We start from the raw sequence: 27,813 nt of genomic DNA, 5'->3' as shown, positions 1-27,813 counted from the left end.
GGCGCCCCTAAAAATTATTTTTTAAAGTTGAATCATTTGTTCCTTAGTGTTTCCTACTATCTGGATTTGGCTGACTGTATCATTTTAGTGATATTTTACATGTTCCTCCGTTTCCATATTTCTTGTAATTTGGTAGTCAGATCTAGAGGCCCGATCAGATATCTTTGTCAAGACACTTAGTAAGTAGTATAATGTATGCTATGTACCAGGCCCTGTGCTAAGTACTTTACATAATCTTTTTTTTTTTTTTAAGTTTATTTATTTTGAGAGAGAGAGAGAGAGAGCACAAGAAGGTGAGGGGCAGAGAAGGAGAGAGAGGGAGAGAGAGGGAATCCCAAGCAGGCTCCACACTGTCAGCACAGAGTCTGACACGGGGCTTGAACTCATGAACCTCAAGATCATGACCTGAGCCGAAATCAAGAGTTAGACACTTAACTGACTGAGCCACCCAGGTGCCCCTACATAGTTAATATTCATAGTAGCCCTTCATAGTGAAGTAGGTTTTGTTTTCCAGTTTCACAGAGAAGCAAAATGAGGCTCTGAGAGGTTAGGTAAGAACTTACTTTTAAGTCACACAACCCATTAGTGGTAGAATGGGGCAGTTTATCTAGCATTTTCTGACTCCAGAGCCTCAGTTCTTATGGCCAGGAGTTGATTTATCTAATTATTTTGTTTCTCTTGGGAGATTTTTTTTTTTTTTAAGTTTTGAATATTCTTCAGTATTAGATGGTTTGTCATAGTCATTTGAAATTTTTGAATTGGAGGGTCATACATTATTTTAGAGTTTGGCATTGATTATTGATGTATAAAATGTGCAATAAATTGGAACAAGCAGACATGAATAAGAAACAGCTTCTGCCTTCAAGATCTTTTTTTTTTTTTTTTAAATTTTTTTTTCAACGTTTTTTATTTATTTTTGGACAGAGAGAGACAGAGCATGAACGGGGGAGGGGCAGAGAGAGAGGGAGACACAGAATCGGAAACAGGCTCCAGGCTCCGAGCCATCAGCCCAGAGCCTGACGCGGGGCTCGAACTCACGGACCGCGAGATCGTGACCTGGCTGAAGTCGGACGCTTAACCGACTGCGCCACCCAGGCGCCCCCTGCCTTCAAGATCTTAATATGTAGTGGGAAAGAAAAGGTATATGCACATTTAATGAATAGACAGGGAAGGGAACCTGACTGAAATATGCACAGAGTGGTAAAATTCAACTTGGAACACTTACTTACATGATTTCAGATGCTTGCCAGTCAGTAGCTATTGTAACTGAACCAGAGACACTTTTGCTTTATCTTTCATTGTGAGATGGTGAATGTGTGAGTTTTAGGTCAGTCCCAGAAAGATACTCCATTTTTCTAGAATGGTAAATGGTAAATTGATAAATGGAAAGTGTGTGAACTGGTTATGGTTTTAATTTGGATATCTTGGGGGTTAGGTTAATTCTGATGTTCTTGTTTTGGGTGACTTTTAATGATGGATGGGTTTTATATATAATACTCTTATCTTATGCCCTGTTTTTTTTCCTCAGTCTTTTACATTAATTATTTTCTTGACCTATCCTTTAGCTTGATAACTATGGACAGCAAGAACTTGGGGATCTTTTTGTGAACTATAATGTAAAATCCCCCATTACTGGAAATGATCTGTCCCCTCCAGTATCTTTTAACTTAATGTTCAAGACCTTCATTGGGCCTGGAGGAAACATGCCTGGGTATGTATCACTTATTCTTTATGTAATGAAGGTATTAAAATTTCTCATAATAAAAAGTGAACATCATTATCAGCCATGAAGGAAAACTTTTGATAAGTGATATGTAGAAAGTGCAGATAAATATATTAAGGAGAAATAATGACAGACATATTATTAAGTATATTCCTTCTAACTCTTTCTGAATGTAATTTTTTTAGTGTATGTGATAATTTTTTTTTTGTCACAAAATAAAAGTCTGTGATCATCATGTCTTCTAATTATAGCTGTATAGGGCAAAAGAGATAGTTGAAGAATGATTTTGGAAGTCATTGAATTTATTGTTGAAGGACACTTAGGGAAGAATTTTGTCTAGATCAGCACTTTGCAATAGAACTTTCTGCAGTGGTGGAAATGTTCTATAATCTGTGCTGTCCAGTATGGTGGGCATCAGCCACATATGGCTTTTGAGCACTTGAAATGGCATTAGTGCTTCTGAGAGGAACTGAATTTTAAAATATATTTAATTTTAATTAATTTAAATAGGCATTCGACTAGTGGCCTACCATACTGAATAACGTAGGTTTAGCTTGTTATTTTACAAGATGTGGTTTTCACAGTAAAGAAAGCTGAACAGCTTACAATATGATCCAGAGCTGGAATCTGTATTTACAGATTTCTTCTCCATGTTAACACACTTAGCCAAAGTATTACACTTCATAGCTTCAGATATTTTTCTTACGGTCTCATTGTAGAATAATGGAGTGTAGGCATTGGCTGAAGCTAGACAGATCATGTTTCCTGGAGTAGAAACTAAAGAACAATGAAAAGTAATTGTGACAGAATGTATTACTGGAATTGTTTTAGTCACACACTGTGTTGATTTGGGATATTTTATGGAGAGAGGCCAAAGGCAAGCCTTTCATTTTGACAGTACATACAGAGAGTCATTAAATGGGCCAAACCCTCTGACCTGTCATCCCACTCCTGGGAATTTATCTGAGGAAATAATTCAAAAGGAAAGGAAGCTATATTTATCAAGAGTACATAAATTAAAAGTAGAAATAATCTATTTAATAATGTGAGATGGTTAAGTAAATTATAGTAAAGTAGTTCATTTTAGTAAAATACTCTGCAACTGCTAAATATGTTACATTTTTATGATTATTTAGAAAATGGAAAAATAACGAACACATCATTTTACACACTCTACTTATAAATAATGGATATAGGGGCATCTGGCTTGCTCAGTTAATAGAGAATGTGACTCTTGATCTCGGGGTTGTGAGTTTGAGCCCCATGTTGGGTGTGGAGCTTACCTGAAAATAAATAAACAGACAAACTTACAGCTTTAAAAAAAATGCATATAAACTGTAGTTCTGCTTCTATGTGTATCAAAACTGGAAAGCACCACCAAGATGAGGAGTTGGTGTGTTAGAGTGAGAGGAAGGTGAAATTATAATTTAATTTTTCTTTGTTGTTTTGTTTTCAAGTTTGTTTATTTTTGAGAGAGAGAGGGTGAGTGCCAGGAGGGGCAGAGAGCGAGGGAGACAGAGTGTCTGAAACAGGCTCTGTACTGATATTAGAGAGCCCGATGCGGGGCTTGATCCCATGAACTATGAGATCATGACCTGAGCCGAAGTTGGATGCTTACCTACTGAGCCACTCAGGTGCCCCCTTTTTTTGTTTTAAAGTTCTTTTAACAAAATATTTATTTTGAAGCAGGCTGTTGGGAAAGCTTTCTTAGTTGATACTTTTGCACAGAATACTTTCTGTAAAATAGAGGACAGTGGATATCTTGGAGTAGTTGCTTGGCTGTATCTTTAAAACATGGAGGAAAAGAGAAGAAGCCTCTGGCTGGAAATGTAGAACACCACAGAAAAGAAAATGACAGGGAGGATCCGGAAAATTGCCTGGCTTGTTGTAATGATTGTGATGAGTGAGCTCTAATGTCAAGTGTTAGCCCATAATGGATTCTTTTGAGCCATCAGCAGCACTCTCCTGGGTGGGTTCATAGAGGTACACATAGGCAGGGTCTTATTTTCGGAAGGATCCAAAACTGTTGTCTGCCTCCGTGTAAATGATTAACCAGGTTTTAGGGACATTGAGAGGTGCTATTTGACTCACTAGAGAGATAAAATAAAATCACATTTCTAGTAGTAGTATTACCATACCAACTGCTTGATACATTCTCTAACACGGGCTTGAGAATGCTCGCCACCAAGAAAAATGTGTATTCCTAAAACTTTTCTTTAGGGCGCGTATGTACAGTTTTGTGCAAAAATAGTATAGTATTTAGGACTTTGAGGATTTGTATCTAGAGTTTCAGATTTTTGGAACACAATTTCTTTCCTTCTAACCAACTGATTTATTTAAACTCTTAGGTACTTGAGACCAGAAACTGCACAGGGGATTTTCCTGAATTTTAAGAGACTTTTGGAATTCAACCAAGGAAAGTTGCCTTTTGCTGCTGCCCAGATTGGAAATTCTTTTAGAAATGAGATCTCCCCTCGATCTGGACTGATCAGAGTCAGGTACTGCCCATATTATTCTGCTGGTAAAAATCGTGAATGACCTTGGCATTGAATGGGAAAGGAAATCTTGCTATGTTGAAACAATTCTGCTTCATTTTTACATGGGTCAGAATTTATTTTTGTCCTCCAAAAGATTATGTTTTACATTTGTAATCTCTGGGACATCAGGTAGTTTTGAGTGACTAATATGAACTGAAGGGAAAGGAAGGGAGGTGAAGGATAGGTCACATTTCTCACCTCCAAAATAATCTTTCCCCCTTGTTCATCATATGTTTAGAGAATGGCAAGATCTTGACTGTCTAAACAAGGGCGTTTTCTGTCAGTGGTGATATATATAAGTATAGGGTGAGGTGGGGATGAGGTGATGCTTATGAGAGGGAGTCCTCAGTGTCCAGGGCAAACAGCAGTGCTCGACTTGGGCTGAGAGTGCTTCCATAACCAGTTGACATTCCTCCAGATACTTGAGGCGTCTATGTGACAGAAAGGCCAGCTAACAGGCTTATTTTTATCTAGCCTACTCACTCGCTTCTGTTCTAATAACCTACCTTTGCCAGATGTATCCAGGAATATGTAGGGCGGCATATTAGCACTTAGTTAACATTTTTCTTTAGAAACATACTGTGACTTAGCTGTTTGTGACTTAAGCTTTTTGTGGTTTCTATACATTTTTCTTACTAATATCATCTCTTGGGGTAATAAAGTCCATATAAAAATAAGATGTAGGTAAACCTAACTATCTTAGGCTCCAAATGATTTTCCACAGCCCCACCACCCCATCCTTCTCCTCTCTCCTTACTCACTGTAATTACAGACTTTAGTAGTAGCATGTCCCAGCCACTGACTCTACATCAAAGCACCCAAACCACCTGCCTAATCTTGTTAGTCCCCATGACCCCCACCGAGGAAACACTCCTGTGATTGACCAAACTGTATCTACAGGCCTGTGATTCCTTCAGCCTTCTGGTCTAGAAAGGGGAGACTGCACAGAGGAAGGGCTTCAAGACTTAGAAAAACAGGTGGGAGAAAAAAGAGGTGCAGAAAAAAAGAGGTGGTCAGAAACTTTAGCCAGCTATGATAACAGTGCAAAACTTGTCAGGTTTGAGTCTTTTATTTTTCTGGTTTTTTCTGTCTTTTTTTTTTTTCCTTTTGTTTTTTGGCTTTCTGTCTGCTCCAGTAGTGTCTGCAGGCATGCTTTCAAAATACCGAGGAAGCTGGGTAAGACTAACTTTGTCTAAAGCCAGTGTTTTAGAGAGGGTTTACATAATGTAGAGTAGCTCTTGGAAGTTATAAAGGATCACAGAGTAAGGCCTATGGAATAAAAAGTGGTAAATCGGAAAACCAACTCAGAACTGAGGAGTGATTCTAGGAGTTAACTGGTGAAAGGCTGTGGGACTTCATGACATTTTATTCCTTGGTCACTTTCACTTTATTATTATTTTTTAAATTTTTTTCCAATGTTTATTTTTGAGAGAGAGAGAGAGCACGAGCAAGGGAGGGGCAGAGAGAAAGGGAGACCCAGAATCCAGAGCAGGCTCCAGTCTCTGAGCTGTCTGCACAGAACCTGATGCGGGGCTCAAACCATGAACTAACTCATGATCTGAGCCGAAGTCGGAGCTTAACTGACTGAGCCACTGAGGCACCCCGGTCATTTTCACTTTAAAGCATCCTGTCTGGATTCTGGCTGGTTTTTGGTATATGCCCCTGTAAGATCCTGACTTAGAAGGCTGTTCATTCTTCCATGAGCCAGTAACCCCGTGTTTTTTGTTACATGGGTTGGGTAGGGCCAGGATTTGTTTAGTGTTATGATTTCCTCTTGATGACATAGAGTTATTAGGTCTTTGCCTGGCTGTGATTTCTTTAGGTTGGGAGTATTGGAGTGTTCATATGAAATTTTTAAAATTAATTAATTAATTTATTTATTTATGTTTGTTTATTTTTGAAAGAGAGAGGGAATCCCAATCCCAAGCAGGCTCCACGCTCTGTGCCGAGCCTGATGTGGGGCTCAGTCCCACCACCCTGGGATCATGACCTGAGCTGAAATTGAGTTGGATTTTTTTTTTTTTAAGTTTATTTATTTATTTTGAGAGAGAGAGAGCAAGAGCGAGCATGGGTGAGAGAGGGGAGAGAGAGAGAGGGAGACAGAGAATCCCAGGCAAGCTCCACGCTGATAGCTCGGAACTGTGAGATTATGACCTGAGCCGAAATCAAGAGTCAGAAGACGCTTAACCAACTGAGCCACCCAGGAGCCCCTAAAAATTTATTTTTACTTTGATTGGCTGGTTCTGTCTTCTAGACCTATATGTGTTTTTGTTCTCCGCAGTTCCAGGTACAGTCTCTGAACTCAAAGACAGGAGACTGCTGGTAAAATCCGTGTTTAGTTTTGATTTCCACCTCCTGTCTGTGAGCTGACAGATGGAAAGGCTTTGGCAGCAGATTATTTTGGGATTCTGGGCCGGGCCCTTATTTTGATATGCCCTGCATTTTAGATGTTCTGTTCCTAACAGCCTAGCTCTAAGCTATGTAAGGACAGATAGTGTGCTTCTCTGTCATGTTTCAATGCACACAGATGTTTGATAGTGGTCAGAAGACAAGATATAGGTGCTGTGGGGCCAAGTAAATACCATTAAAAAATAAAATTTAAAAATCAGAGCTCTTTTGCAATGCATTTCATGTATTTTTAAAACCCATTTAAGCAATTTTTCTTTACTTTGAAACATCTGAAATAATAATGAAAGTGCAGTAGTAAATGTGTGTGTGGGGGGGAGAGTTTGTTTAAAGAAGAGAGATTTGATTTTCACTCATGGCTTAAACCACTTTTCCCTCAATAGTTACTTAATTGCCATTCAGAGAAATCTCTTTGGGAAACCATTACTATATGCATATTTATTTCAGCATTATGCAGTTAGCTTAGTGTTAGCCTGTTCAATTTATACCTTATGTCCTCAACCTTGAATAACACTTTATTCAAGAAGCTGTTACTCTAAAGAAGCCAGCCGTATGGTGCCATTATCTGTCATTTACTTGTTCAGAGCAAGAAAAAGGAAGAAACCAAACTGCTATAAAAGCTAAAGAACAGTTTCACTTCATTTTTAATTTCCCATTGGAACTCATTTAGTGTATATTTATAAAGACTTGCTAGTGCTTTAAGGAAAACCATTTTATTTGGAAGTCACTATTAAATATCTCATTTCTTTTTTGCATCTGACTTTGGCTTAAGTTTTCCTAATATTAAAAACTGTATCAATCTGTCCTTTAAAAATTATTTTCCATTGAAAGTAAGAATCTTTTGTTGTGGTGGTTAGTATCAAAGGAAAAACAGATGGACAGTAATGAAAGTGGTGGAAACAGATTTTATTCAAGATTATTATGGTAGGGGAAAAGGATCTCAGTATAGAACAGGGCTCAATTTTGAATATATCATGGGTAAGAGGGGATTTATAGCCAAGGAGCATGGTGGGGGTCAGTAGTTAGAAAATTACTAAAAGGGAATATGAGGGGAAAGGGGGATTCTGACTAAACCAGCCTAACAGGATCTTGCCGAAGGCAGGCCAGGGTGATCAGATACCATGTGGGGGATGGTGGAGGATGACAAACCCTAAAAGATACCAGAAGTGATCACACGTAGCAAGCGGGGGAGGGGTTCTGGCTAAATTGACTTAGCAGGGTGCTTGCTAAAATTGGATTTTACAAGGAAGTGTACAGATGGGCCTAGGAGGAGTTTCAGGAGACTGAATAAAGTTTGGCCAAGCAAAGAATCTTTGTCATTAGATAGAAGGAGTTAATATTTGAGATAAATTTGACTGTATTTATTTCTTTAAAATACTATTTAAGCAAGTAGTGAAGTTTTCATTAATGTGTCTAAAAATAACAACTACCTACACAAACTTAATCAGACTTTTTTTTTTTCATGCCATTCCCTTAGGAAACAATTTTCTTGTTTAGTGATAAAAGATTCCTGTCGTGTAAGGGGTTATATCATTGTAGAATAAAGTTGAAAATAAGGGCCTCATTTATTTTTTATACTTAAGCATGCCACTTTTATGTTTTTGCTTCCAGAGAATTCACAATGGCAGAAATTGAGCACTTTGTAGATCCCAGTGAGAAGGACCATCCCAAGTTCCAGAATGTCGCAGACCTCCACCTTTATTTGTATTCAGCAAAAGCCCAGGTCAGCGGACAGTCTGCTAGGAAAATGCGCCTAGGAGATGCTGTTGAACAGGTAAGATTCTGTCAGTAACTTCCTTTAGGTTATTCCTCTTCAGGGACTCCAGGACTTAACAAATGCTGTGTACTGAATGATGAAATATTTATTTTAGCAGTCATTGTATTATTTTATTATTTTTTAATGTTTATTTATTTTTGAGAGAGACAGAGAGCATGAGCGGGGGAAGGGCAGAGAGAGGCAGGGACAGAGGATCTGAAGCGGGCTTGTGCTGACAGAAGAGAACCTGATGCAGGGCTTAAACTCAAGAACTGTGAGATCATGACCTGAGCTGAAGTCAGGTGCTTAACTGACCGAGCCACCTGGGCAACCCAGTCATTTTATTTTTTATATAGTGTTTGTTTTTATATAGTACTTATTCTATACTGTTGTTATAATGGGAGGAAATTACGTGAACATCCCGATTTGTGGGCCATTGGGTCTAACATGAAAAACATATTTAGCAGAGCACTTGGAAAAAAGATCTTGGTTTGAACTCTGCATTATCAATCCAACTTTTTTCAATATGTGCTACTTTGGGGGAGACATTGTGACTCATAGAAAGCAAGCCCTCGGGATTTTAATCTCTTCTGTATTGGGATAAAGTCTTGCATAGAATAAAATTTCTCCAATCATTTGTCTGGAGAAATGAGTGAGTGAAAACTTTCTTATAGTAGCTGTGGCCTGATAGTGGAGTGAATTGCTTCAGGAAACAATGAACTTCCTGCCCCTGAAAATACTCCACTGGAGGCTGGGTGATAACTTGGCAGCTATTTTGTAGAGAAGAGCCCAGCAGCAGGTTGGAGATGGGGGCTAGATGATTTCTAAGATCCTTCTGGTACTGTAATAGTAAGATGACACATACAATGTGGGGTGTACAAACTTCAGTGCATAAGGATACGTTAAAATCCCCTCAACGTGTCTTATTACTTCTGTTAATTCAGAAGAAATATATCTTCCAATCCATAGGGTCATTATTATGAATGTCATTTTTAATACTGTAGTTATAGAGGGTGTGAGGTATTGGGCTGAATTTTTTGCTGACCCAGTGAGTATGGCAGAAAGATTTTGAATCACTCCATTATTATCAGCTTGTTAACTTGACGTTAACCCCATTAAAAGTAGCCACAGTCACATTCTGGGTATTTGAGATTGTTCTGAAAGCTGGATAAATTAGCTTACTTTGTGTTTCGAATGTTTTTCAGTAGATTATGAATAGATTGAAAACGGTATGTTGGCCTTTGAAAGAATGTGCATGTTTTTTTCCTTCCTCTGTGCTTGCTTGCATGTTTGCTTGCTTATTTATTTACTTGTTTATTCATTAATTTTTTTAGGGTGTGATTAACAACTCAGTATTAGGCTACTTCATTGGCCGCATCTACCTCTACCTCACGAAGGTTGGAGTATCTCCAGATAAACTCCGCTTCCGACAGCACATGGAGAATGAGATGGCCCACTATGCCTGTGACTGTTGGGATGCCGAATCTAAAACGTCCTATGTAAGGAGAATGGAAGGGTTGTTAGCATGTGACCGTCACGCTGTTAACTTAGGAGCATGAATATCAAAGTTGCCTTTTATGTGCTTTATGTCAGAGTGGAACAAGGAGAAAAGGTTTTTTTTTCTGAAGCAAAATGGAAAAGGCAATTGCCTCATGCCCCCTCATGTCCCAAGAGGGCTTTGTAGACTTAGACGGCTTTAATGGAGACAGAGAGTAAGAGAGAGACACAGGGAGAGATGGAGAGAGAGTGAAAGTCTAATGGGGCAGTGTTGGTGTGTATATTCTTGGGGTGGCCAGTATTTTTGGTAGTATCCCTGGGTGCGCCTAAGATGGGGTGGCCTCCTTCCTGACAAGGACCCCAGAAAGTGTTGGGAATGGTGGTAGGGCCGAGTAAAGAAAAACATGGTGCTCTTTGTTTAGAGAGCTATTTGGTAGGTTTTGGCAATAGACAAGGAGATTATGATCTCTTGTTTAGGAACTACCTTTCTTCAAATTCTGTGTATTTAACGGTTATTCAGAGAAGACCTCCAGGTTACTGCTTCACTGTACCACCCCATCCCCACCTCCCAAACATGAACATTCGTACTGGAGCTTAGAAGTGACAAACATTTGGGCATAGGAGGGGCGCCTGGCTGTCTCTGTCAAAAGAGCATGTGACTCTTGACCTCTGGGTCATAAGTTGGAGTCCCACATTGGACGTAGACATTACTAAAAATAAACGTTTAAAAAAAAAAAGCCATTTGGATATAGGTGATGCTTTCTGCTCTGGTGGCAGTGAGAACAAGGTGGCATCCAGAACAAGGAGGTGGAGAGCCTTCTGGCATTTCCCTTATTTGGTGCTGGAGAGGCGTCTCAGTGACTTTTGACAGTCATTGGTTCCCATATGCCCTTCACTCTTTACTTTTCAAAATGACTTTCTTTTAATAGGTTCATTTTTGAGAATTAAAAATAAAAATGAGTCATTTAAAGATAACTCATTTTTGTAAAACGAAAAACAAAAAGTAATTCTGAAGAATATTATGTAGAAAGCGAAACTTCCAGTTGTATATATCTCCCCAAAAGTGGTTCACGTCTCTTCTAGATCAGGGATCAGCAAGCATTTTCTATGGTAAATGTGAAAATATTTTAGGCTTTGTGGATTTCTGTTGCATATCTTCTTTGCTGTTGTTTCTTTTATTCTTTTTTTTTTTTTTAATGTTTATTTATTTTTGAGAAAGAGAGACAGAGCACGAGCAGGGGAGGGGCAGATGAGGGAGAGAGACACAGAATCAGAAGCAGGCTTCAGGATCTGAGCTGTCAGCACAAAGCCCGATGCGGGGCTCAAACTTCTGAGCCGTGAGATCATCATTTGAGCCAAAGTTGGACACTTTGGCTGAGCCACCCGACTGAGCCACCCAGGCGCCCCTTATTCTTTTTTTAATAACCTTAAAAAAATGTAAAAGCCATTCTTAGCCCCATAGGTTTTTCCAGCCACTGTGTTAGATGACTTTACATGCATTGCAAACATACACGCGTGTATATATGTATAATGGTACACAAATACCTGTAGTGGCTGTCACCGATGTTTTAAAATATTCTTTTTCTTTTGTGAATTTAGGAAAGAATTTCTGTAATCTGTTAAGATTTTCTTATTACATTCTTTTCCTCGTAGGTTTGCATGACAGACATATGCCAAAATGATAGTAGTCATTATTTTTGGATTATAGGTGAATGCTCACTTCTTTACATGTTTTAGATTTTCTGGAATTTCTTATTTACAGATCAAACCAACAAAATATTTCGTGTTTTGTGTGAGAGAAGATTATTTCTTTTCTCTTTAAGTTCCCTTTCTTAATTTGCCCTGACTCGAATTTCACTAAAGCAGATACAGATTCTTGTCTTGCAGTCTCAATTTAAATTCTGGATGTGGCCTGGATTACATTTTATTTATTCCATTTGTTGCTTCATTTGACATGTATATTTGGCAAGGGCCGTGTACCATTCTAAGTGCTTCATATGTATTATTTTATGTGATCCTCCTCATAGGTTCTATTTCTGAGGAGGCTGAAGCCCTGAGAAGTAATATGCTTGAGCCTCACAGGTAGGGAGTGGTAGAGCTGGGACACGAACCAGGGCGGTCTCACTCAGGCCCGTGCTCTTAACCATTGTGCCACATTGCTTTAATGAAGCCTGCTATTTCATGCTCCTCCTTTTCCGAGGGCCCCTGCGAGCCGTGGCCAAACCGTCAAGTATCGGGAATGAGAAAATGTGGGGTCCAGTCCGGGAGAGGTGACGAACAGCATGGTGACTGTGGTTAATAACGCTGTTTCATATATTTGAAAGTTGCTGAGAGAGTAAATCCTACAAGTTCTGTAACCATGTCTGGTGCCGGATGTTAACTCGACTTCCTGTGGCACTCAGTTTGCAGTATGTATGAATACTGAATCAATACGTTGCACACCTGAAACTAACACAGCGCTGCCTGTCCACTGTACCTCCATGTTTTTTTACAAATAAAGAAAATATTTTAAAAAAGGGCATGTGGGCTCAGCATTGAGATGAGGCTGCAACATTTTACGGAAGGTCATTGGAAAGCTAAACAAAACCAGAAGCCTAAAAGTACCAGGCACTTCTCAGGGTAGGGGAGAGCTCCTTTAAAGATTTTTTTTATTGTTTTAAGTCCTCACAGTAGTGAGTTTATTAAATTAGCTGCTTTATGAAATGTCATAGTTGTTAACAGTTTACCAAACTGTAGTGACCTGGTGCAATTTGCTGAGCATGTTGTAGAAAGGAAAGGAAATGCCAAAACCCTATTCAAGTTGATCCGCTGCAGCCTAGAACAAAGGAGAGTTGTTTCTCCCTCACTTAAATCAGGGAAATGAAACAGGTAAAGAGCTTCCCTGCCCATGGGAAGCCTCTGTCAGTACAACAGTCCGCTCAGTAGAAACTAGATGGTCTATGCATTCAAGAAGAGACTTGAACGCTTTATTATTGTGTACTTGATATTTTATTTTTTTCAATTGAAAAAAAAAAGTTGCTGAGACCTCTAATGCTTCACCCTTTTCTTCTCCTTCCTCAGAGGTAAGCACTAGCCCGGAATTGTTGCTTGCCATCCTCAGGCATGTTTTTGTAATGTTACCTTTTACTGTGTAAATATGTTGACATCTTCCGTGAATGTCAGATGATCAAGTTATGTGCTTTTAGGCTTCGTTCTTCTCTTTAATTCCTGTTTTGTTGTTGTGGTTATGTATCGGGGCTTCTGAGCTTACGAGGTTTATATTTGCCCTCTTTAGTCCACACACCCCGCGTGGTAACATGTGCTTGGAAAGCTTATGGTTGCGATGGTTGCATTTTTCCATTCTCTTCGGATCAAAGGCCAAAAACTACATACGAGAAGGACTAACTAGATATCTACTAAAACAAGCCTTCTACTTCTTTAGGTCTTACTCAAATAACAGGTTATTAAAGGTCTTTGAAAACAATGTAGATTGTGCTTTTGAAAAGTATCATAGATATTAACAGGAAATGACCCTGACATCTCTGTGGTGGTAATGCTGTGAAGTTTTAGTCTATGACTTAAATGTTACCTGCTCTTTACCGAGATTTCTTTTGTTGGGTAGGAAACTGAATTGAACATTAATGCCCATGCTCATGGCCAGCCGAGGTGTGTGTTTAGCACAGCCACATGATGCCAAGCTGTGACAGCAAGTAGACACTTCATCCTCAGAGACTAGTGGTTTTTGCCAGATTCATTTGGAATCACGGTCACAAATTTGAAACACATCTACTGGTTTTGTCTAAGTTCACATTTTATTTCCATAAATAAATCCTAGAATATATTAGTTTACCCCACATTCACAATATGGCAAAATAAATCTGTCCAAAAAACAAGACAGTTTTGCGTATATGTGTGAATTATATTTTATGGGGTTGTTAGCTGCCTGATATATAAAACTATTCCCATTCCAAATATTTATAAAAGTTGAATGAAGATGCTATAATTGAATTATCTTTGGGTATGTGAAAGAGTTATAATATGCATGCATCTGTGAATGAGCTCAGCGTAAGTAATAAGTGTTTTTATCTGTTATGTCTTCTTAGGGCTGGATTGAGATTGTCGGATGTGCTGATCGTTCCTGTTATGACCTTTCTTGTCATGCTCGAGCCACCAAAGTCCCACTTGTAGCTGAGAAACCTCTGAAAGAGCCTATATCCTTTCTGGTCACTTTAACAACTCTGGACTCAAGTGTAAACACCCTGAAAATGGCTAAGTCCATTTCTGTACACTCTATGGATAAACTGAGATGTTTTGGATGTTGTGGCAACACTTATTTAAACCTATTCTACCCTTGTCATTGCTTCTTTCCTGTTCTCATTTTTCTAATCCGACACACCCATCCGATGTTTGGTCTTTCAAAGAAGCATATTCATAAAAATGCTCTGAACATCTTTCACAGTATTGGCCAGTTTTTGTCAGCTGTTTCCAAAATGCATTTCCCCACACCTGCACCCACCTACATGCTCTTTAAATAAAGGGCACCTGGTGAGTACTACTTCTATTAAAAGATGAGTGCCATTTAATGGTAGGTGAAATAATAATTTAGTTCACTTGATCTGTAAATCCGTAAAGTAGAACTTTCCATTCTTTACCAGGCAGTGAGTTTATGAGCTTACCTCAGGGCTAGGCCAGTGACAGGAAATAGATCCTGTTGTGTTTGAGACATTTCAGAAGTCTGTTAAATGGTTAGCAGAGGTTATTATGCTGTGTATCAGGGTGTGTTGCTGATTAGATAATATCCCTTTCATGTCACTATAACTTTGTAAAAATCTCTGTTGACAGCATTTACCTGTTTTGAGGGAGGATTTGTCTGAATGATTTTGAGGGTAGTTCTTTCATTTTGCATTTGACATCAGTATAAACAGTGTCTAGGATGCTAATAGAGAACTGGTCGTTGTTTTATGTCGACGATGGATTGTTCTCAAGATCATTCCCATAGTATGGCAGTTCTGTGTTTTTGGATTCCTTGACTACTTCATACAAAACAGTCAATGTTGTTCAGTTTGAACCCAATAAGGGAGCAATTGGGAAGGCATATAAGAAGGATGCAAAGCTGGTGCTGGAATACCTTACCATTTGTGAGGAGTGCTACATTACAGAGATGGAAAAACTACTGAATGAGAAAGGGTAAGATTTAAGATGTGTACTCTTTTTTTTTTAATTGGGGAGAGAGAGAGAGAGAGAGAGAGAGTGTATGTGTGGGCAGAGGGAGAGAGAGAGAACCTTTTTTTTTTTTTTCAACGTTTTTAATTTATTTTTGGGACAGAGAGAGACAGAGCATGAACGGGGGAGGGGCAGAGAGAGAGGGAGACACAGAATCGGGAACAGGCTCCAGGCTCCGAGCCATCAGCCCAGAGCCTGACGCGGGGCTCGAACTCACGGACCGCGAGATCGTGACCTGGCTGAAGTCGGACGCTTAACCGACTGCGCCACCCAGGCGCCCCAAGAGAGAGAGAGAATCTTAATCAGGCTCCATGCTGAGTGTGGAGCCCAGTGTGGGGCCCAGTCCCATGACTGGTATCGTGACCTGAGCCAAAATCAAGAACTGACTGAGCTACCCCAGGCGTCCCTAAGATGTGTACTTTTATCTGCTTCAGTTAGAGATGTTCTCTCTGCAGGTTCTGAAAGGGTGAGATCAGTTTCTTTAGAAATTTTTTGCAGGTAAGTATTATCTCTTGGCTATATTTATAGAACTGTCATTCCTGAGATTTTGACATTATAGCCTGGAAATAGATTTGAAATGAACTATAAAGATCTTTTTTCCCCCAATAGCTTTCTTAGAGGAGGAGACTTGTCCAAGGAAGTGACTGAGGAATAATTAGAAATGACATATGCCTCTCAGTCATTGCTCTCTTTTTGAGCTTTGGAGTGGTCTCTGTAATTGTTTTAAGCATGAATATAAAAACAGTAGAGACAAATCTATAAAGGAATATGACAAAATCCAGCACTAAACGATATAAAATGTACCATGTTTGACAAACAATAAAAAAATTTGTAAACACATGAAAAAGCATGAAAACAGCCCATATTGAGGAGGTCAGTCAAAAGAAACACCTAGAAGTGACAAACATGATGAATAAATACATAAGGATGTTAAAACAGTAATAAATATGCTTCATATGCTCACAGATGTAAGGGAAAACATGAACATCTGAGGTGAGAAATGGAAATATATATATAAAAAGAGACCGTGGACATCTAGAGGCAGTTTTGCAAATGAAAATTCACCAAATGGGATTAACAGTAGATTAAACATCGCAGAAGGAAGATCATTGAACTCAAAGACATAGCAATAGAAACTATCCAAAAAGAAGCTATAGAAAAAAAGAAAGACTGGGGAAAAAATGTCCTTTGGATTAATATGAGGCTGTCTAACATATCTGTAATTGGGAGTCCCAGAGACAGTATACAGAGAAAATAGCTGAAGATACATACAGTTGCTCAGAAATTTCCAAATTTGTTACAAACAGAAAACCCAGATTTAAAAAGTTCAAACTCAAGCAAAATAAACACAAAACCACATGAAGGTACATTAGAATCAAATTGCTGAAAACCAGTCATGAAGAGAAATGTCCTTAAAGTAGCCAGGGGAACAAAGGCTCATTACATTAAAAGGAGCAAAGATAAGAATGCAAACCACAGCACAATAGAATAAAATCTTTTAAGGTGCTTAACCAAAAATCCTCTGCCAAGCAAAATACTTTCTTACAAACAAAAGCTGAGAGAATACATTGCCAGCAGACCTATACTAGGTGAAGTGTTAGAGGAAGCTCTTCAGGCAGAAGTGTGGAAATTAGCTACCAAAGAAATAAAGAGCTCTAGAAACAACAATTCATAATATGGGTAAGATAAAGGACATTTTATTTAATTTCTTTAAAAGATAATGTGCTGTTTAAAGCAAAAACAATAACAACATATTGTGAAATTTACAACATATAGAAGTAAAATGTGTGCCGTCAGTAACTCAAAGGATGAGAGCAAAGAATTGGGAATATACTGTTGTAAGGTGCATGTATTATATGTGAAGTGGCATAATACTATTTGAGAGTAGACTATGATAAGTTTGAAAAAATACATATGGTGAACTCTAGAGCAATTACCTGGAAAAATACAAAAACCAAAGGAATGTAACTAATAAACCAATAAGGGAGATAAAACAGAATAATAAAAAATACTCCAGAAGACAAGAGGAGAAAAACAAAGAAAAGATGGGACAAATAGAAAGTAACTCATGAGATGGTAGCAAATTCAACAGTATCAGTAATTATATTAAATGTAGTTATCTAAACACTTGAATTAATAGCCATCAATTGTCAGACTAGCTAAAGAAATCAAGACCCAATTAAGTGCTATTTACAGGAAATTTGCTGTGATTATAATACACAAATAGGCTTAAAAGTAAAAGAATAAAAAATATTTCCCATACAAACATTAATCATTAAGTTAGAAGTAGCTGCATTAACATCAAAGTCAATTCAGAACAAGGGAAGTTAGTACAGAAAGAGTTACATTTCATAACGTTAAAGGGATCAGTTCATCAAGAAGGCATATTCTAACTGTATACAACTAAAAACAACCTCAAAATATGTAAAACAAACCTGACAGAACTAGAAGGAAAAATAGACATATCCACAATTATAGTCAAAGATTTCTATTCCCTTTTCTCAATATTTGGTAGAGTAAGCAGACAAAACAAAAATAGGAGTTTAAAACAAAACAAAAGCAATAGGAGTTTAAAGGTATAAACACTTAATCAACTTAATTGCCATTTATAGACTACTTAATAACCAAAGAATACAGGTTTTTAAAAATTTTTTTGAGGGGTGCAGAGAGTGAAAGGGACCGAGGATCTGAAGCAGGCTCTGTGCTGACAGCAGACAGCCCGATGCAGGGCTTGAACTCATGAACCATGAGATCATGACCTTAAGTCAGACGCTTAACCGACCAAGCCACCCAGGCACCCGAGAGTACAGTTTTTTAAGTGCACTTGAAAAATCTTTTATATTTTTTTTGTACAGCCCTCCAACTAAGAATGAGTTTTGCATTTTCAAGGAGTTACTTAAAAAAACAAAGAGTACGAGAGACTGCATATGGCCTGCAAACCCTGATATATTTCATACTTGACCCTAGACAATAGGCTAAGTGAAAGAAATCTGACACAAATATGCAAAGCCCTGGGAAAGGTGAAACTAGTTTATAGTGATAGAAAGCACGTCACTTGCTGATTGTTAGTGGAGGGGATTGAAATGGAGCCTTGGCGTGATTGATGGTGGTTGCATGTGTACATACATTTAGTCAAAAGAACTATCATACAGGGCACCTGGGTGACTTGGTTGGTTAAGCGTCTGACTGGATTTTGGCTCAGGTCATGATCGTACAATTCATGAGTTCGAGCCCCACATCCGGCTCCACGCTGACAGCACAGAGCCTGCTTGGGATTCTGTCTCTTCCTCTCTCTCTTTGTACCTTCCTTGCTTGTGCTCTCTCTCTCTTTCAAAATAAATAAACTTAAAAAAAAACTGTCGTAAGATGAATGCTTACAACAAGTTGAAGATATGATCGTCCATTTCAGTAGGAAAATTTTAAAACATTCTGGTCTCCCAGAATTAACATTGCTTATGCTAAAACAACATCAAATCCCATTAAAATGGACAAGTTAGAGCACTAGTTAGATACCATTGTCACAAACATGACCACTTCCTTTATTAATTATTCTTACGTAATGGGTATCTTTTTGCTAATTTCAGCTTTTTTATAACTGTTACCTACTCTACACTTAGACTGTACTCACAGAGAGAATATATGATAATGTTTATGTAATGGAATTTTAATGCACTTAACAAACTTCAGACAAAATGGTAAAAATGAAGGAAATCAGTGAAAACCACTCAAAAAATGCATGAGATTATCAGTGCTACAGACTAGCAAAAACACACAGTGCAACATGTGCCAAGTATACAGCTCCAAAGACAACCACACGAGGGCTCTCTTTTCCTGGCACTGAGCTGCTTGTGAGCCAAGATGAATCCAGACCAGTTATAATGTGAGAAATACCTCCTAAGCTGAAATATAGGTACTGCAATGAAGTGCTTTGTAAAGGTAAATTGTTATAACCTGAAATGGAACGGGCAGATCTCAGGACCTGAACACAATGCAAGTCAGTGATTTTTGGAGGGATATCAGACAGAATCATTAAACTTCTTGAAGCTGATCTTCACCAACAGAAGTGTCAAAGTTTATTTTGGAATAGTGTGAAGATTTTAAAATTACTTCCTGTTAGATGACAACCTTGTCACTTTTACGTTAGTTGGAACAATAATGAGAACAGTGGTCTTTTTGCCAGCAGGCCTGTTTCTGACAAATTCATTGTAATTATTCTAAAACTGAATTTAAAAAAAAATTGGTTTGGGCTTTATTTTCATCTCAAAACAAAAGGAATTAGTCATTGGGTCACTTGTGGAATTTTATAAGACAAGTCATATTTTTGGGTGCTTCCTACAATATTATTTGGTGCCATTGTTAATATAATAGTTTGGTATTCCTTATGAAATATTTTAAATTTGGCTTTACCTATTTTGCCTGGAGAGTTGACCAAGCTGTATTACACTTAAAATGAAAACAGTATAGCAGTTGGTAAAACTCCTTTAAATTAAGGCGTAAGGATGCATGATTTCACTAATGCAAGATGTGTTTTGTTTGTAGGGAATTCACTATTGAAACTGAGGGGAAAACATTTCAGTTAACAAAAGACATGGTCAACGTGAAGAGATTCCAGAAAACACTACATGGTAAATTTCTTAAAATAATTAAACACGGAGTGCCTGGGTGGCGCAGTTAGTTAAGCGTCCGACTCTTGTTGGCTCAGGTCATGATCTCAGGGTTCGTCAGTTCCAGTCCCATGTTGGGCTCTTCTGTCAGATTCTCTCTCTGCCCCTTCCCCCTGTTTCACGAGCATTCTCTCTCTCTCAAAATAAATAAATAAACTTAAAATCATCACAATCCTTGAAGTTTTTTTTTTCTTTAAGTTTTATGACATAACCATTTTACAGAAAATTTGAAGAGGGAAAATAGATCTTTAACGCCACAACCCTAAATCTGATGAATATGTTTAAGGCATTATCTTTTGCCTTTTTAAAAAATTTGTGTCAATATTGAAAAATAGTTTGTAATGCCACCTTTATATTTCCTATGGCCTGAGATGCATATGAAGAATATCTCTTTGATGAAAACCATCTTTTTTTTTTTTTCCTTCATTTTAAGGAAAAGTCCTTTTGTTTCTTAAGCAAAGGAGAGAACTCACCCCTCCTGTCTTTTGTGGCAAAATTAATCTGTTAAAAGTCATTTAGATTAATGATCTTTCCTGCTTCTTTAAAAGACAAGGAGATGATTATTTTTATAGAACAAATTATATGAATTGGGATTTTTGGAGAATATACAGAGGATGCTTATGGTTAATTGTGGCTGAGTAGACGTTTCTGGAAACTGAGAGTAGTAGGTGGGTATTTGAGAAGGGACTGCTAATGGAGAGAGTAGGCCTACTTTTCCATTTGTGTTTGGCCAGCCCTATAGCCAGGCTTCCGTGAGCTGTAAAAGCAGTCTGAGCAGTGATGGGAGTAAGCAGGGGATACTTCTTGCTTTGGGGCTTTTTAGCCACCACTCTGGCGGCTGGTTCAGAACTGCACTTTACTGTTGCTTGGATGACCCAGGAGGATGGGCAGAAAATACCTTGGTCATATTTCTACCATGTTACTCTTACTCTTTATCACAGACAAAAGAAACAGCCTCCCTTTTCCTCCACATATGTGAATTTTTGGTTCTACTTATCTCCTTTCCCTTGAAACAAATTCTCTAAGGTTAAGCTCAGTTACCTTAGACCCAGTGCTTAGCAGTGTTTTCTTTGTGAGTAGTAAGTAATGAATACATTTCCTATGTGTACCACGGGTATAGCCTCACCCATGTGGGGCCTCTGGTAAATGTCTTTGATTGAGAACAGATTCCTGCGCAAACTTCTCTGAAGGCCTCTTGACCCCAGAGCCTTGGAAGTACAATGGCAGTAACTTGACTTTCTTAAAGAGTTCTCATCAAGATAGCAAGATAAAAACACAAAAGCATGTGATACTTGTTGTGTGTAGGAATTGTCTTTGTTAGTTTTGTCAGCTGTGGTGGTAGATCTTTGGTTCTAGCAAAGTCTTATAAAAGCTCGAGAGTTTTAATGTTTTCTGCAAGGCAAGGCAAGGCAGATGATGGAGTAGCTGCTGTTGATCGTAGCTTACCAACTGTGGTATACTGTGGAAGGAATACTCTGGTAACTTGTGTCATTTTTATTGCCATATAAACAACTAAATTTGGTGAAAAACTTTTTCACTCCACTTTCACTCTTTAAAGGCATCATGTTTCCTACCAGCAAATAGTTTTAAGGAATGTTCTGCTTTTGTTCTGATGTACGGGAGCAGTCAAATCCATCCAGAATAGATATTTTTAGTGCTAATAAGACTTGTTTAGAGAGGAGCTGCAATGCATTACGCAGGGTTTGAGAGAATGTTACTGGATTTCTATCTCGTTTGCAGTGGAAGAAGTTGTTCCGAATGTAATCGAACCCTCCTTTGGGCTGGGCAGGATCATGTATACGGTATTTGAACATACATTCCATGTACGTGAGGGAGATGAACAGAGAACGGTAAGTTGTACAGTACACTATTCTCTTACAGTGTCAGAGAATGTAATTTCCTGAGGTACATTATTAAGAAGACTCTGGATGATTGATTAATTACTAAATGTTTTAGTGATGTTAACATTCCTCTTTGCTTAACTCTTTACAAAGCAAAAAACTTTCTTATGTAGCTCACTTGAGCTTTAGGATGTGCAGGTTATTCTAGATGCCATTGTGTTAGTTGCCTGGTGCTCTTTATTCTGAGACAGAACATATTACTTTGGGGGAACTATCTGTGTTGCATCAATGGAAGATACTGGTACATGTTTTCAGAAAATTGGGAAGAAGGGGACAGCTCAGAGAATTTAGCCAAGCCACTTAACTGTATCTGTGCACTGGTGGAGTGTTAAAGGGAACTTTCTCAAACAGCATAAAATTGGGGGATTTGGGGGGTAAAGGTTCTCCTCCAGAGATACTGATTCACAGATCTGAGACCTAGGGATCTGTATTTTTTTTTTATAAGAACCCCAAGCGATTCTCATGCTGGAGATTGACAGGTAGTAAATTGGGCAGTAACGTCCGCGGTACAGCCCTCCTAGCATTCAAGCACTGCTAAGGATAAATGTTTCTAAGAAGTCTTCATTAACTCCCACAAGCTTTCTTTTGACCCTGATGCTTCTGAATCACTGCTCCATGCCTTCCACTTTATCTCTTCATTCTGCCTCCCTTCACCTTTCTTACCTCTCTACTGCCTGCAGAAATTACACTCCTTTAATTTATAGGCACAGATTTCCAGGAAATCAATCAGAAGACCGGCTAGAGTGGAGAGACCGTGTATATCAAATTAACTGAATGAAACAGTCTTACCTGCATGGCCATTCTGCAGCTGAGTGTACGTGACGTTAGACGTCAACTCTCTAGTTCTTTTTAGGACATTTAACCTTGAAGAATAGACTGATAAGTTCTTGGTGCCAGTATTTTAAAAAGTCTGATATACTCTTGGTAATAAGGCAGCTAATAAACTTACTATTTTGTTCTCTGCCCTCATTGCGTCTTCATTTCCTGACATTTGAGGAACAGCTTTTCATTCATTCAACAGAACCTAGTCTAGACACCAGACATGTAAATATAAGGCACGGTTATTCTTGAGGCATGGCAGCATACGGAAAGTGTTCTTTTTAGATATCAAGTTTGCTGCAAGCCTTTTCTGTTTATTTTTCTAATAAAAGGATTAAAAAAGTCTTTTAGCTGTTCCTTTGAATGTAACAACACGGATATAAGTAGGATTTTAGTAGAAATTTCATAAGGGCTAAGCAAGAATAAATTAGTGACATGTTTTATGAATGGCATAGAGAGTGCCCTCATGAAGAGAAATTTCAGTAGGTTCTGGGAATCCAAAAATGTTTCTAAACCATTATCACATAGTCCCTTAATCAATTTTCCTATAAGTTTGGTATAAAAACATTGCCAGTGAGATTTAAAAAATTATTTTTCTATAAAGGCAGGTCCTTGCTTCTCTCTCACATTAAATAGAATTATCACAAGATAGAGGCGAGGAGGGGTGCCTGGGTGGCTCAGTGGTTAAGCATCCGACTCTTGATTTTGGCCCAAGTCATGATCTCACGGTCGTGAGAGCGAGCCCCACATCATGCTTCACACTGAGCTCGGAGCCTGCTTGGGATTCTCTCTTTCCCTCTCTTTCTCTGCCCCTCCTTTGCTCTCTCTCTCTCTCTCTCTCTCTCTCTCTCAAAATAAATCAATAAACATTAAAAAGAGAGAGAGAGATTGAGAAGAGGGGCACCTGGGTGGCTCAGTTGGTTAAACATCTGACTTCAGCTTAGGTCATGATCTCACAGTTTGTGAGTTCTAGCCCTGCTTCTCTCTCTCTTCCTCTTTCTCTGTCCTTCGTGTGAGTCTCTCTCTACTCCTCTCTCTCTCTGCTCCTCAATCACTTCTGCCCTCTCTCTCTTTCAGGAAAAAAAAAAGAAGACAAGTGGAATGCGAATGTTCTAGGATTTGGGCAGCCATGGAGTCTAGGGTTTACTTACAGTGGGATAGTCACAGTTGCTTAGCATTTAAATAGGCTTTTGAGGGACTTAGCTGGAACCCATGTCATTTATTTTTGTGGAACCTATTCATTCTGCGTTCCATATTCTTGCTTTGCTGTGGACCTTTTATACAAATGTTCCTGAAAAACTGGTCAGCTCTTATTTCCAACTCAAAATGGTAGACTAGTTTGCCTTCCACAAAATATCTTTGCTTTCTTTATTTCTGAGTAACTCTGAAGCCTATTTCAGGAGCAGTTTAGGAGGATTGTACTTTTTATTATAGGTATACAAAACATCTCTTTTTGTTTTATACTGTTTCTTTTGGATATACATTTGTGAGGTAATTAAGCTTGTCTGTTTTACCTGGTCACTAAGACTCATAGATCCTTTGGCTATGCTGAATTTTTTAAATTTTTTTTTTTTTTTTTTTTTCAACATTTATTTATTTTTTGGGACAGAGAGAGACAGAGCATGAACGGGGGAGGGGCAGAGAGAGAGGGAGACACAGAATCGGAAACAGGCTCCAGGCTCCGAGCCATCAGCCCAGAGCCTGACGCGGGGCTCGAACTCACGGACTGCGAGATCGTGACCTGGCTGAAGTCGGGCGCCCAACCGACTGCGCCACCCAGGCGCCCCTATGCTGAATTTTTTAAAGGACAGAATTGGATCTTGTGTTTTGGCACTATTTACTATTTGATGATTTAGAGGGAAGTTCCACAGAAAGAAGTAAGGCTTTTATGTGGTACCAAAAAATAACCATCTTATATAGTAGCTTTCTGTTTTTTATTTTATTTTTTAATTTTGAGAGAGAGAGAGAGAGAGAGAGAGAGAGAGAGAGCGCATGCATACGCATGAGGGGAGGAGGGGCAGAGAGAGAGGGAGAGAGAATCTTCCAGCAGGCTCTGCACTGATGTGGGGCTTGAACTTAGGAACCGTGAGATCATGACCTGAGCCAAAATCCAGAGTCACATGCTTAACCGACTGAGCCCCCCAGGCGCCCCTATGGTAGCTTTCTGGATGCTTCACGTCATTCAGCTTTTTATAACGGACCTATGAAGTAAACAGAACAGATGGTAGACAGGTGCTTTTTAGATGAAGAAACCAAGAACCAGAGCTCACTAAGGCGGTTCGAATTCAGAGCTGCAAACCAGATCCTTCTGGTTCTATCTTGTTTTCTGTCTTTTGTCACACTGCTTTTCATGTCATGTTTTCTGGTATTTTGATAATGAAGTTTGGACCGTAATGTTTATAAACTAATGTATTTGGATGTTCTTCTTTTTAAACCATGTAGTTCTTCAGTTTCCCTGCTGTCGTAGCTCCATTCAAATGTTCGGTCCTGCCACTGAGCCAAAACCAGGAGTTCATGCCATTTGTCAAGGAATTATGTAAGCAAATCTAATCGGGTAATCTCCAGGAGAATGCTGTCAAGTAGACTCAGTTTTAGGAAGTGTATCTTGTTTTCAGTAAAAATACATGTCGAATAAAGAACACATCTAAGTGATTTTAGCCTCTGCTCTTACTTCTAAGAGATGTATGCTTGTTCAGGACGTTTTCTCCTAGCATTTGAGTTAGGGTAGGACCCAAGTGTCAGATTTGAAATATCCTTGCTTCTCTTCTTGACCTCAGTGCTGCTCCCTCCATCAGGGGCTCCTAGTGAGTGTTAACAACCCGAGGGGGTCTGCATCCACTGGACCCATAGTACTGAAAGGGCTCCTCCTGGTCCTCTGGCGGTCCACTTATTTCAGGGTTGGGAAATGGGAAGAGTTCACTGAGCTGCTTGGGGTCGTACAAGTAGAGGTGGTGGAGTCTGGACCTGGGCCTCCTGGCCTTGGCTTTTGATTGGATACTTGTTGCCCTGCAGCTGTGTGAGATGTAGGTAGGACTGAGGGGTTGGGCTCCAGCAAGCCACCTAGGAAACTTGGGGGATTTTTCTTTCTTTTGCAACTGTTACTTATTGCTCTGTCTCGGTTCCTTTTATAAGTTTCCTGAGCTTGTATGACGATATTTAGTTGATATGGGACTTTCTCCATTTTTTATCTTTAATTTACTGTATCTTGGACAGCGGAAGCCCTGACCAGGAACGGCGTCTCTCACAAAGTAGACGACTCCTCTGGGTCTATTGGAAGACGTTATGCCAGGACTGATGAGATTGGTGTGGCTTTTGGCATCACCATCGACTTCGATACGGTGAACAAGACCCCTCACACGGCAACTCTGCGGGACCGAGACTCCATGCGGCAGATTAGAGCAGAGGTGGCTGGCCTTCTCTTCAGCTTTTTTTTTTTTTTTTTTTTAATTTCTTTAATGTTTATTTATTTTTGAGAGAGAAAGACACACAGAGTGTGAGTGGAGGAGGGGCAGAGAGGGAAGGAGACACAGAATCTGAAGCAGTCTCCAGGCTCTGAGCTATCAGCCCAGAGCCCAATGCGGGTCTCAAACCCATGAACCGAGAGATCACGACTTGAGTTGAAGTCAGACACTTAACTGACTCAGCCACCCAAGCGCCCAGGCATTTTAATCTTAGAAATGTGTACTGGTGCCTTCTGATTTGAGCTGGATTTTGTTGTATTTATGCCCCCCCCCTCTTTTCTTTCATTTGAATTTTAATCATAGGCTTATATCAGAGCACAGATTCACAAATCCCCTTGGTTTAATTATGAAAATACCGCTAACGGTTATCTAATATTTTATAACCATTTGGCTCACTCTGGGCTCATTCTTCAGCAGTTTGCTTTTATGTAGTTGTTTGTTTATTTGGGCAAGAGAAGTATGATCCCAAGTGGTTGCTTCCATAGTTTTATTGGCAGGCTTGGGCGGAGGGGGGGGGTGCTTAGACATTTTATCTTTATATCTCTTTATAAATGTATACCTGTGTATGTCTAAACTTTTCCTGTTAATCTATTCAAAACAGCCAATAATGGTTCAGTAATTTTACTTAATGAGGAGGGATGATAGGGATAATAGGAAAAGTATGAAAGGGGAAGGAAAGAACAGCTACTTTGACAACTGCCTGACTCCTTTATTAATTTTTAGCAGAGGTTTTATTTAGAGTACGTATTGTGTGCTCAGCTTGCTACAGAGAGTTAATTAGGGAAAACAAAAGTAAAAGGCTGCTTTTTTCCACAGGAGTTTATAGTCTAAGTTGTAAGTCCTGCATTTCTGGTTTGTCTTTTTACAAAACCAGTTCTGGCTACTCTGGACCTACATTCCCATCTGATAGCGATTCTCAGAATGGGGTGCCTGGACCAGCAGCCTTCACATCACCTGGGATTTTGTTAAATAAGCAAAATCTTCACCCCAGACCCACTGAAACAGAAGGGTGGGCTGGGAGGGTGGAGATGGATAGAGGGTGGGCACGACTGTTCCAACAGTCTGGATGATTCTGATGCATGTTCAGTTTAGGAACTTCTGCCGTGTGGTAGCCATTGTTTAGTTATGGCTGAAGAACAGCTGGCCCCCTTGGTTGGGGCTCTCCAGTTTGCCAGTCTCCGCTCATTCGTGTTCCTTGACGAGCTCCTCTTCTTAGGGTTAAATTTAACACCTGGAATAGCTTCAGGTGACACAAATTTAGAATAATTAGGAAGGGCTCTGGGGGAGGATTGAGTTATCCAGGGGGAGCCGGTAGACATTCCGGGCTGGGAGGAAAAGCATGAACGCAGGCCCGGCAGAGAAGTCAGTATAGTTAAGGAGGCTTCCGTGAGAGTGACGAAAAACATTCTGTGGGGACCAGTTTGTAGAGGGACTTTGTCATTAGTTAGACACTGATTTGGCTCTCCTGAGTTGAGGGTGAATTTTCTTTCTGACAGTCTAATCAAGTCGGTTGATTCTTGGAATTCTCCTTCCTGTTACTGCAGGTCTCTGAACTGCCCAGTGTGGTCTGCGATCTGGCCAATGGCAGCATCACGTGGGCCGATGTGGAGGCCAGGTATCCGGTCTTTGAAGGGCAAGAGACTGGTAAAAAAGAAACCATCGAGGAATGACGACAGTTTGACAGTTTTGGCGACTTCTGACCACTTGCCCTAATTGAAAAAAAAAAAAAAAAAAAGCTCTTCTCATGTCCACTTGACAAACAGCATCGCATTTGCTCCCGGGGACTGCATTTTATCCTCAGTGGCTGCCTGACCTTACCCCACAATTAAAGTCGAAGGAATTCTGAA

General features: G+C 39.3%; 1 protein-coding gene across 2 annotated transcripts in view; it reads left to right on the top strand.

Moving 5' to 3' along the window:
• The window catches only part of GARS1 (glycyl-tRNA synthetase 1), a 46,419-nt gene extending 18,606 nt beyond the window's left edge, over window positions 1–27,813 (top strand). Inside the window, exons 7-17 of one of the 2 annotated variants that reach the window (XM_058724695.1) lie at window positions 1,566–1,711; window positions 4,072–4,221; window positions 8,278–8,440; window positions 9,757–9,921; window positions 14,002–14,110; window positions 14,941–15,085; window positions 19,661–19,746; window positions 21,526–21,635; window positions 24,948–25,041; window positions 25,719–25,909; window positions 27,511–27,813. In XM_058724695.1, the coding sequence (XP_058580678.1) occupies window positions 1,566–1,711; window positions 4,072–4,221; window positions 8,278–8,440; window positions 9,757–9,921; window positions 14,002–14,110; window positions 14,941–15,085; window positions 19,661–19,746; window positions 21,526–21,635; window positions 24,948–25,041; window positions 25,719–25,909; window positions 27,511–27,636 (1,485 nt within the window). In that variant the 3' untranslated portion in view covers window positions 27,637–27,813. Of the gene's footprint in view, window positions 1–1,565; window positions 1,712–4,071; window positions 4,222–8,277; window positions 8,441–9,756; window positions 9,922–14,001; window positions 14,115–14,940; window positions 15,086–19,660; window positions 19,747–21,525; window positions 21,636–24,947; window positions 25,042–25,718; window positions 25,910–27,510 lie in introns of both variants that reach the window. The other variant, XM_058724696.1, reaches the window with a different exon arrangement.

This window comes from Neofelis nebulosa, chromosome 4 (genome assembly GCF_028018385.1).
Source record: "Neofelis nebulosa isolate mNeoNeb1 chromosome 4, mNeoNeb1.pri, whole genome shotgun sequence".
Lineage (NCBI taxonomy): Eukaryota > Metazoa > Chordata > Mammalia > Carnivora > Felidae > Neofelis > Neofelis nebulosa.
Note: the sequence above shows the minus strand (reverse complement) of the source record. Positions and strands in the feature narration are given on the sequence as shown.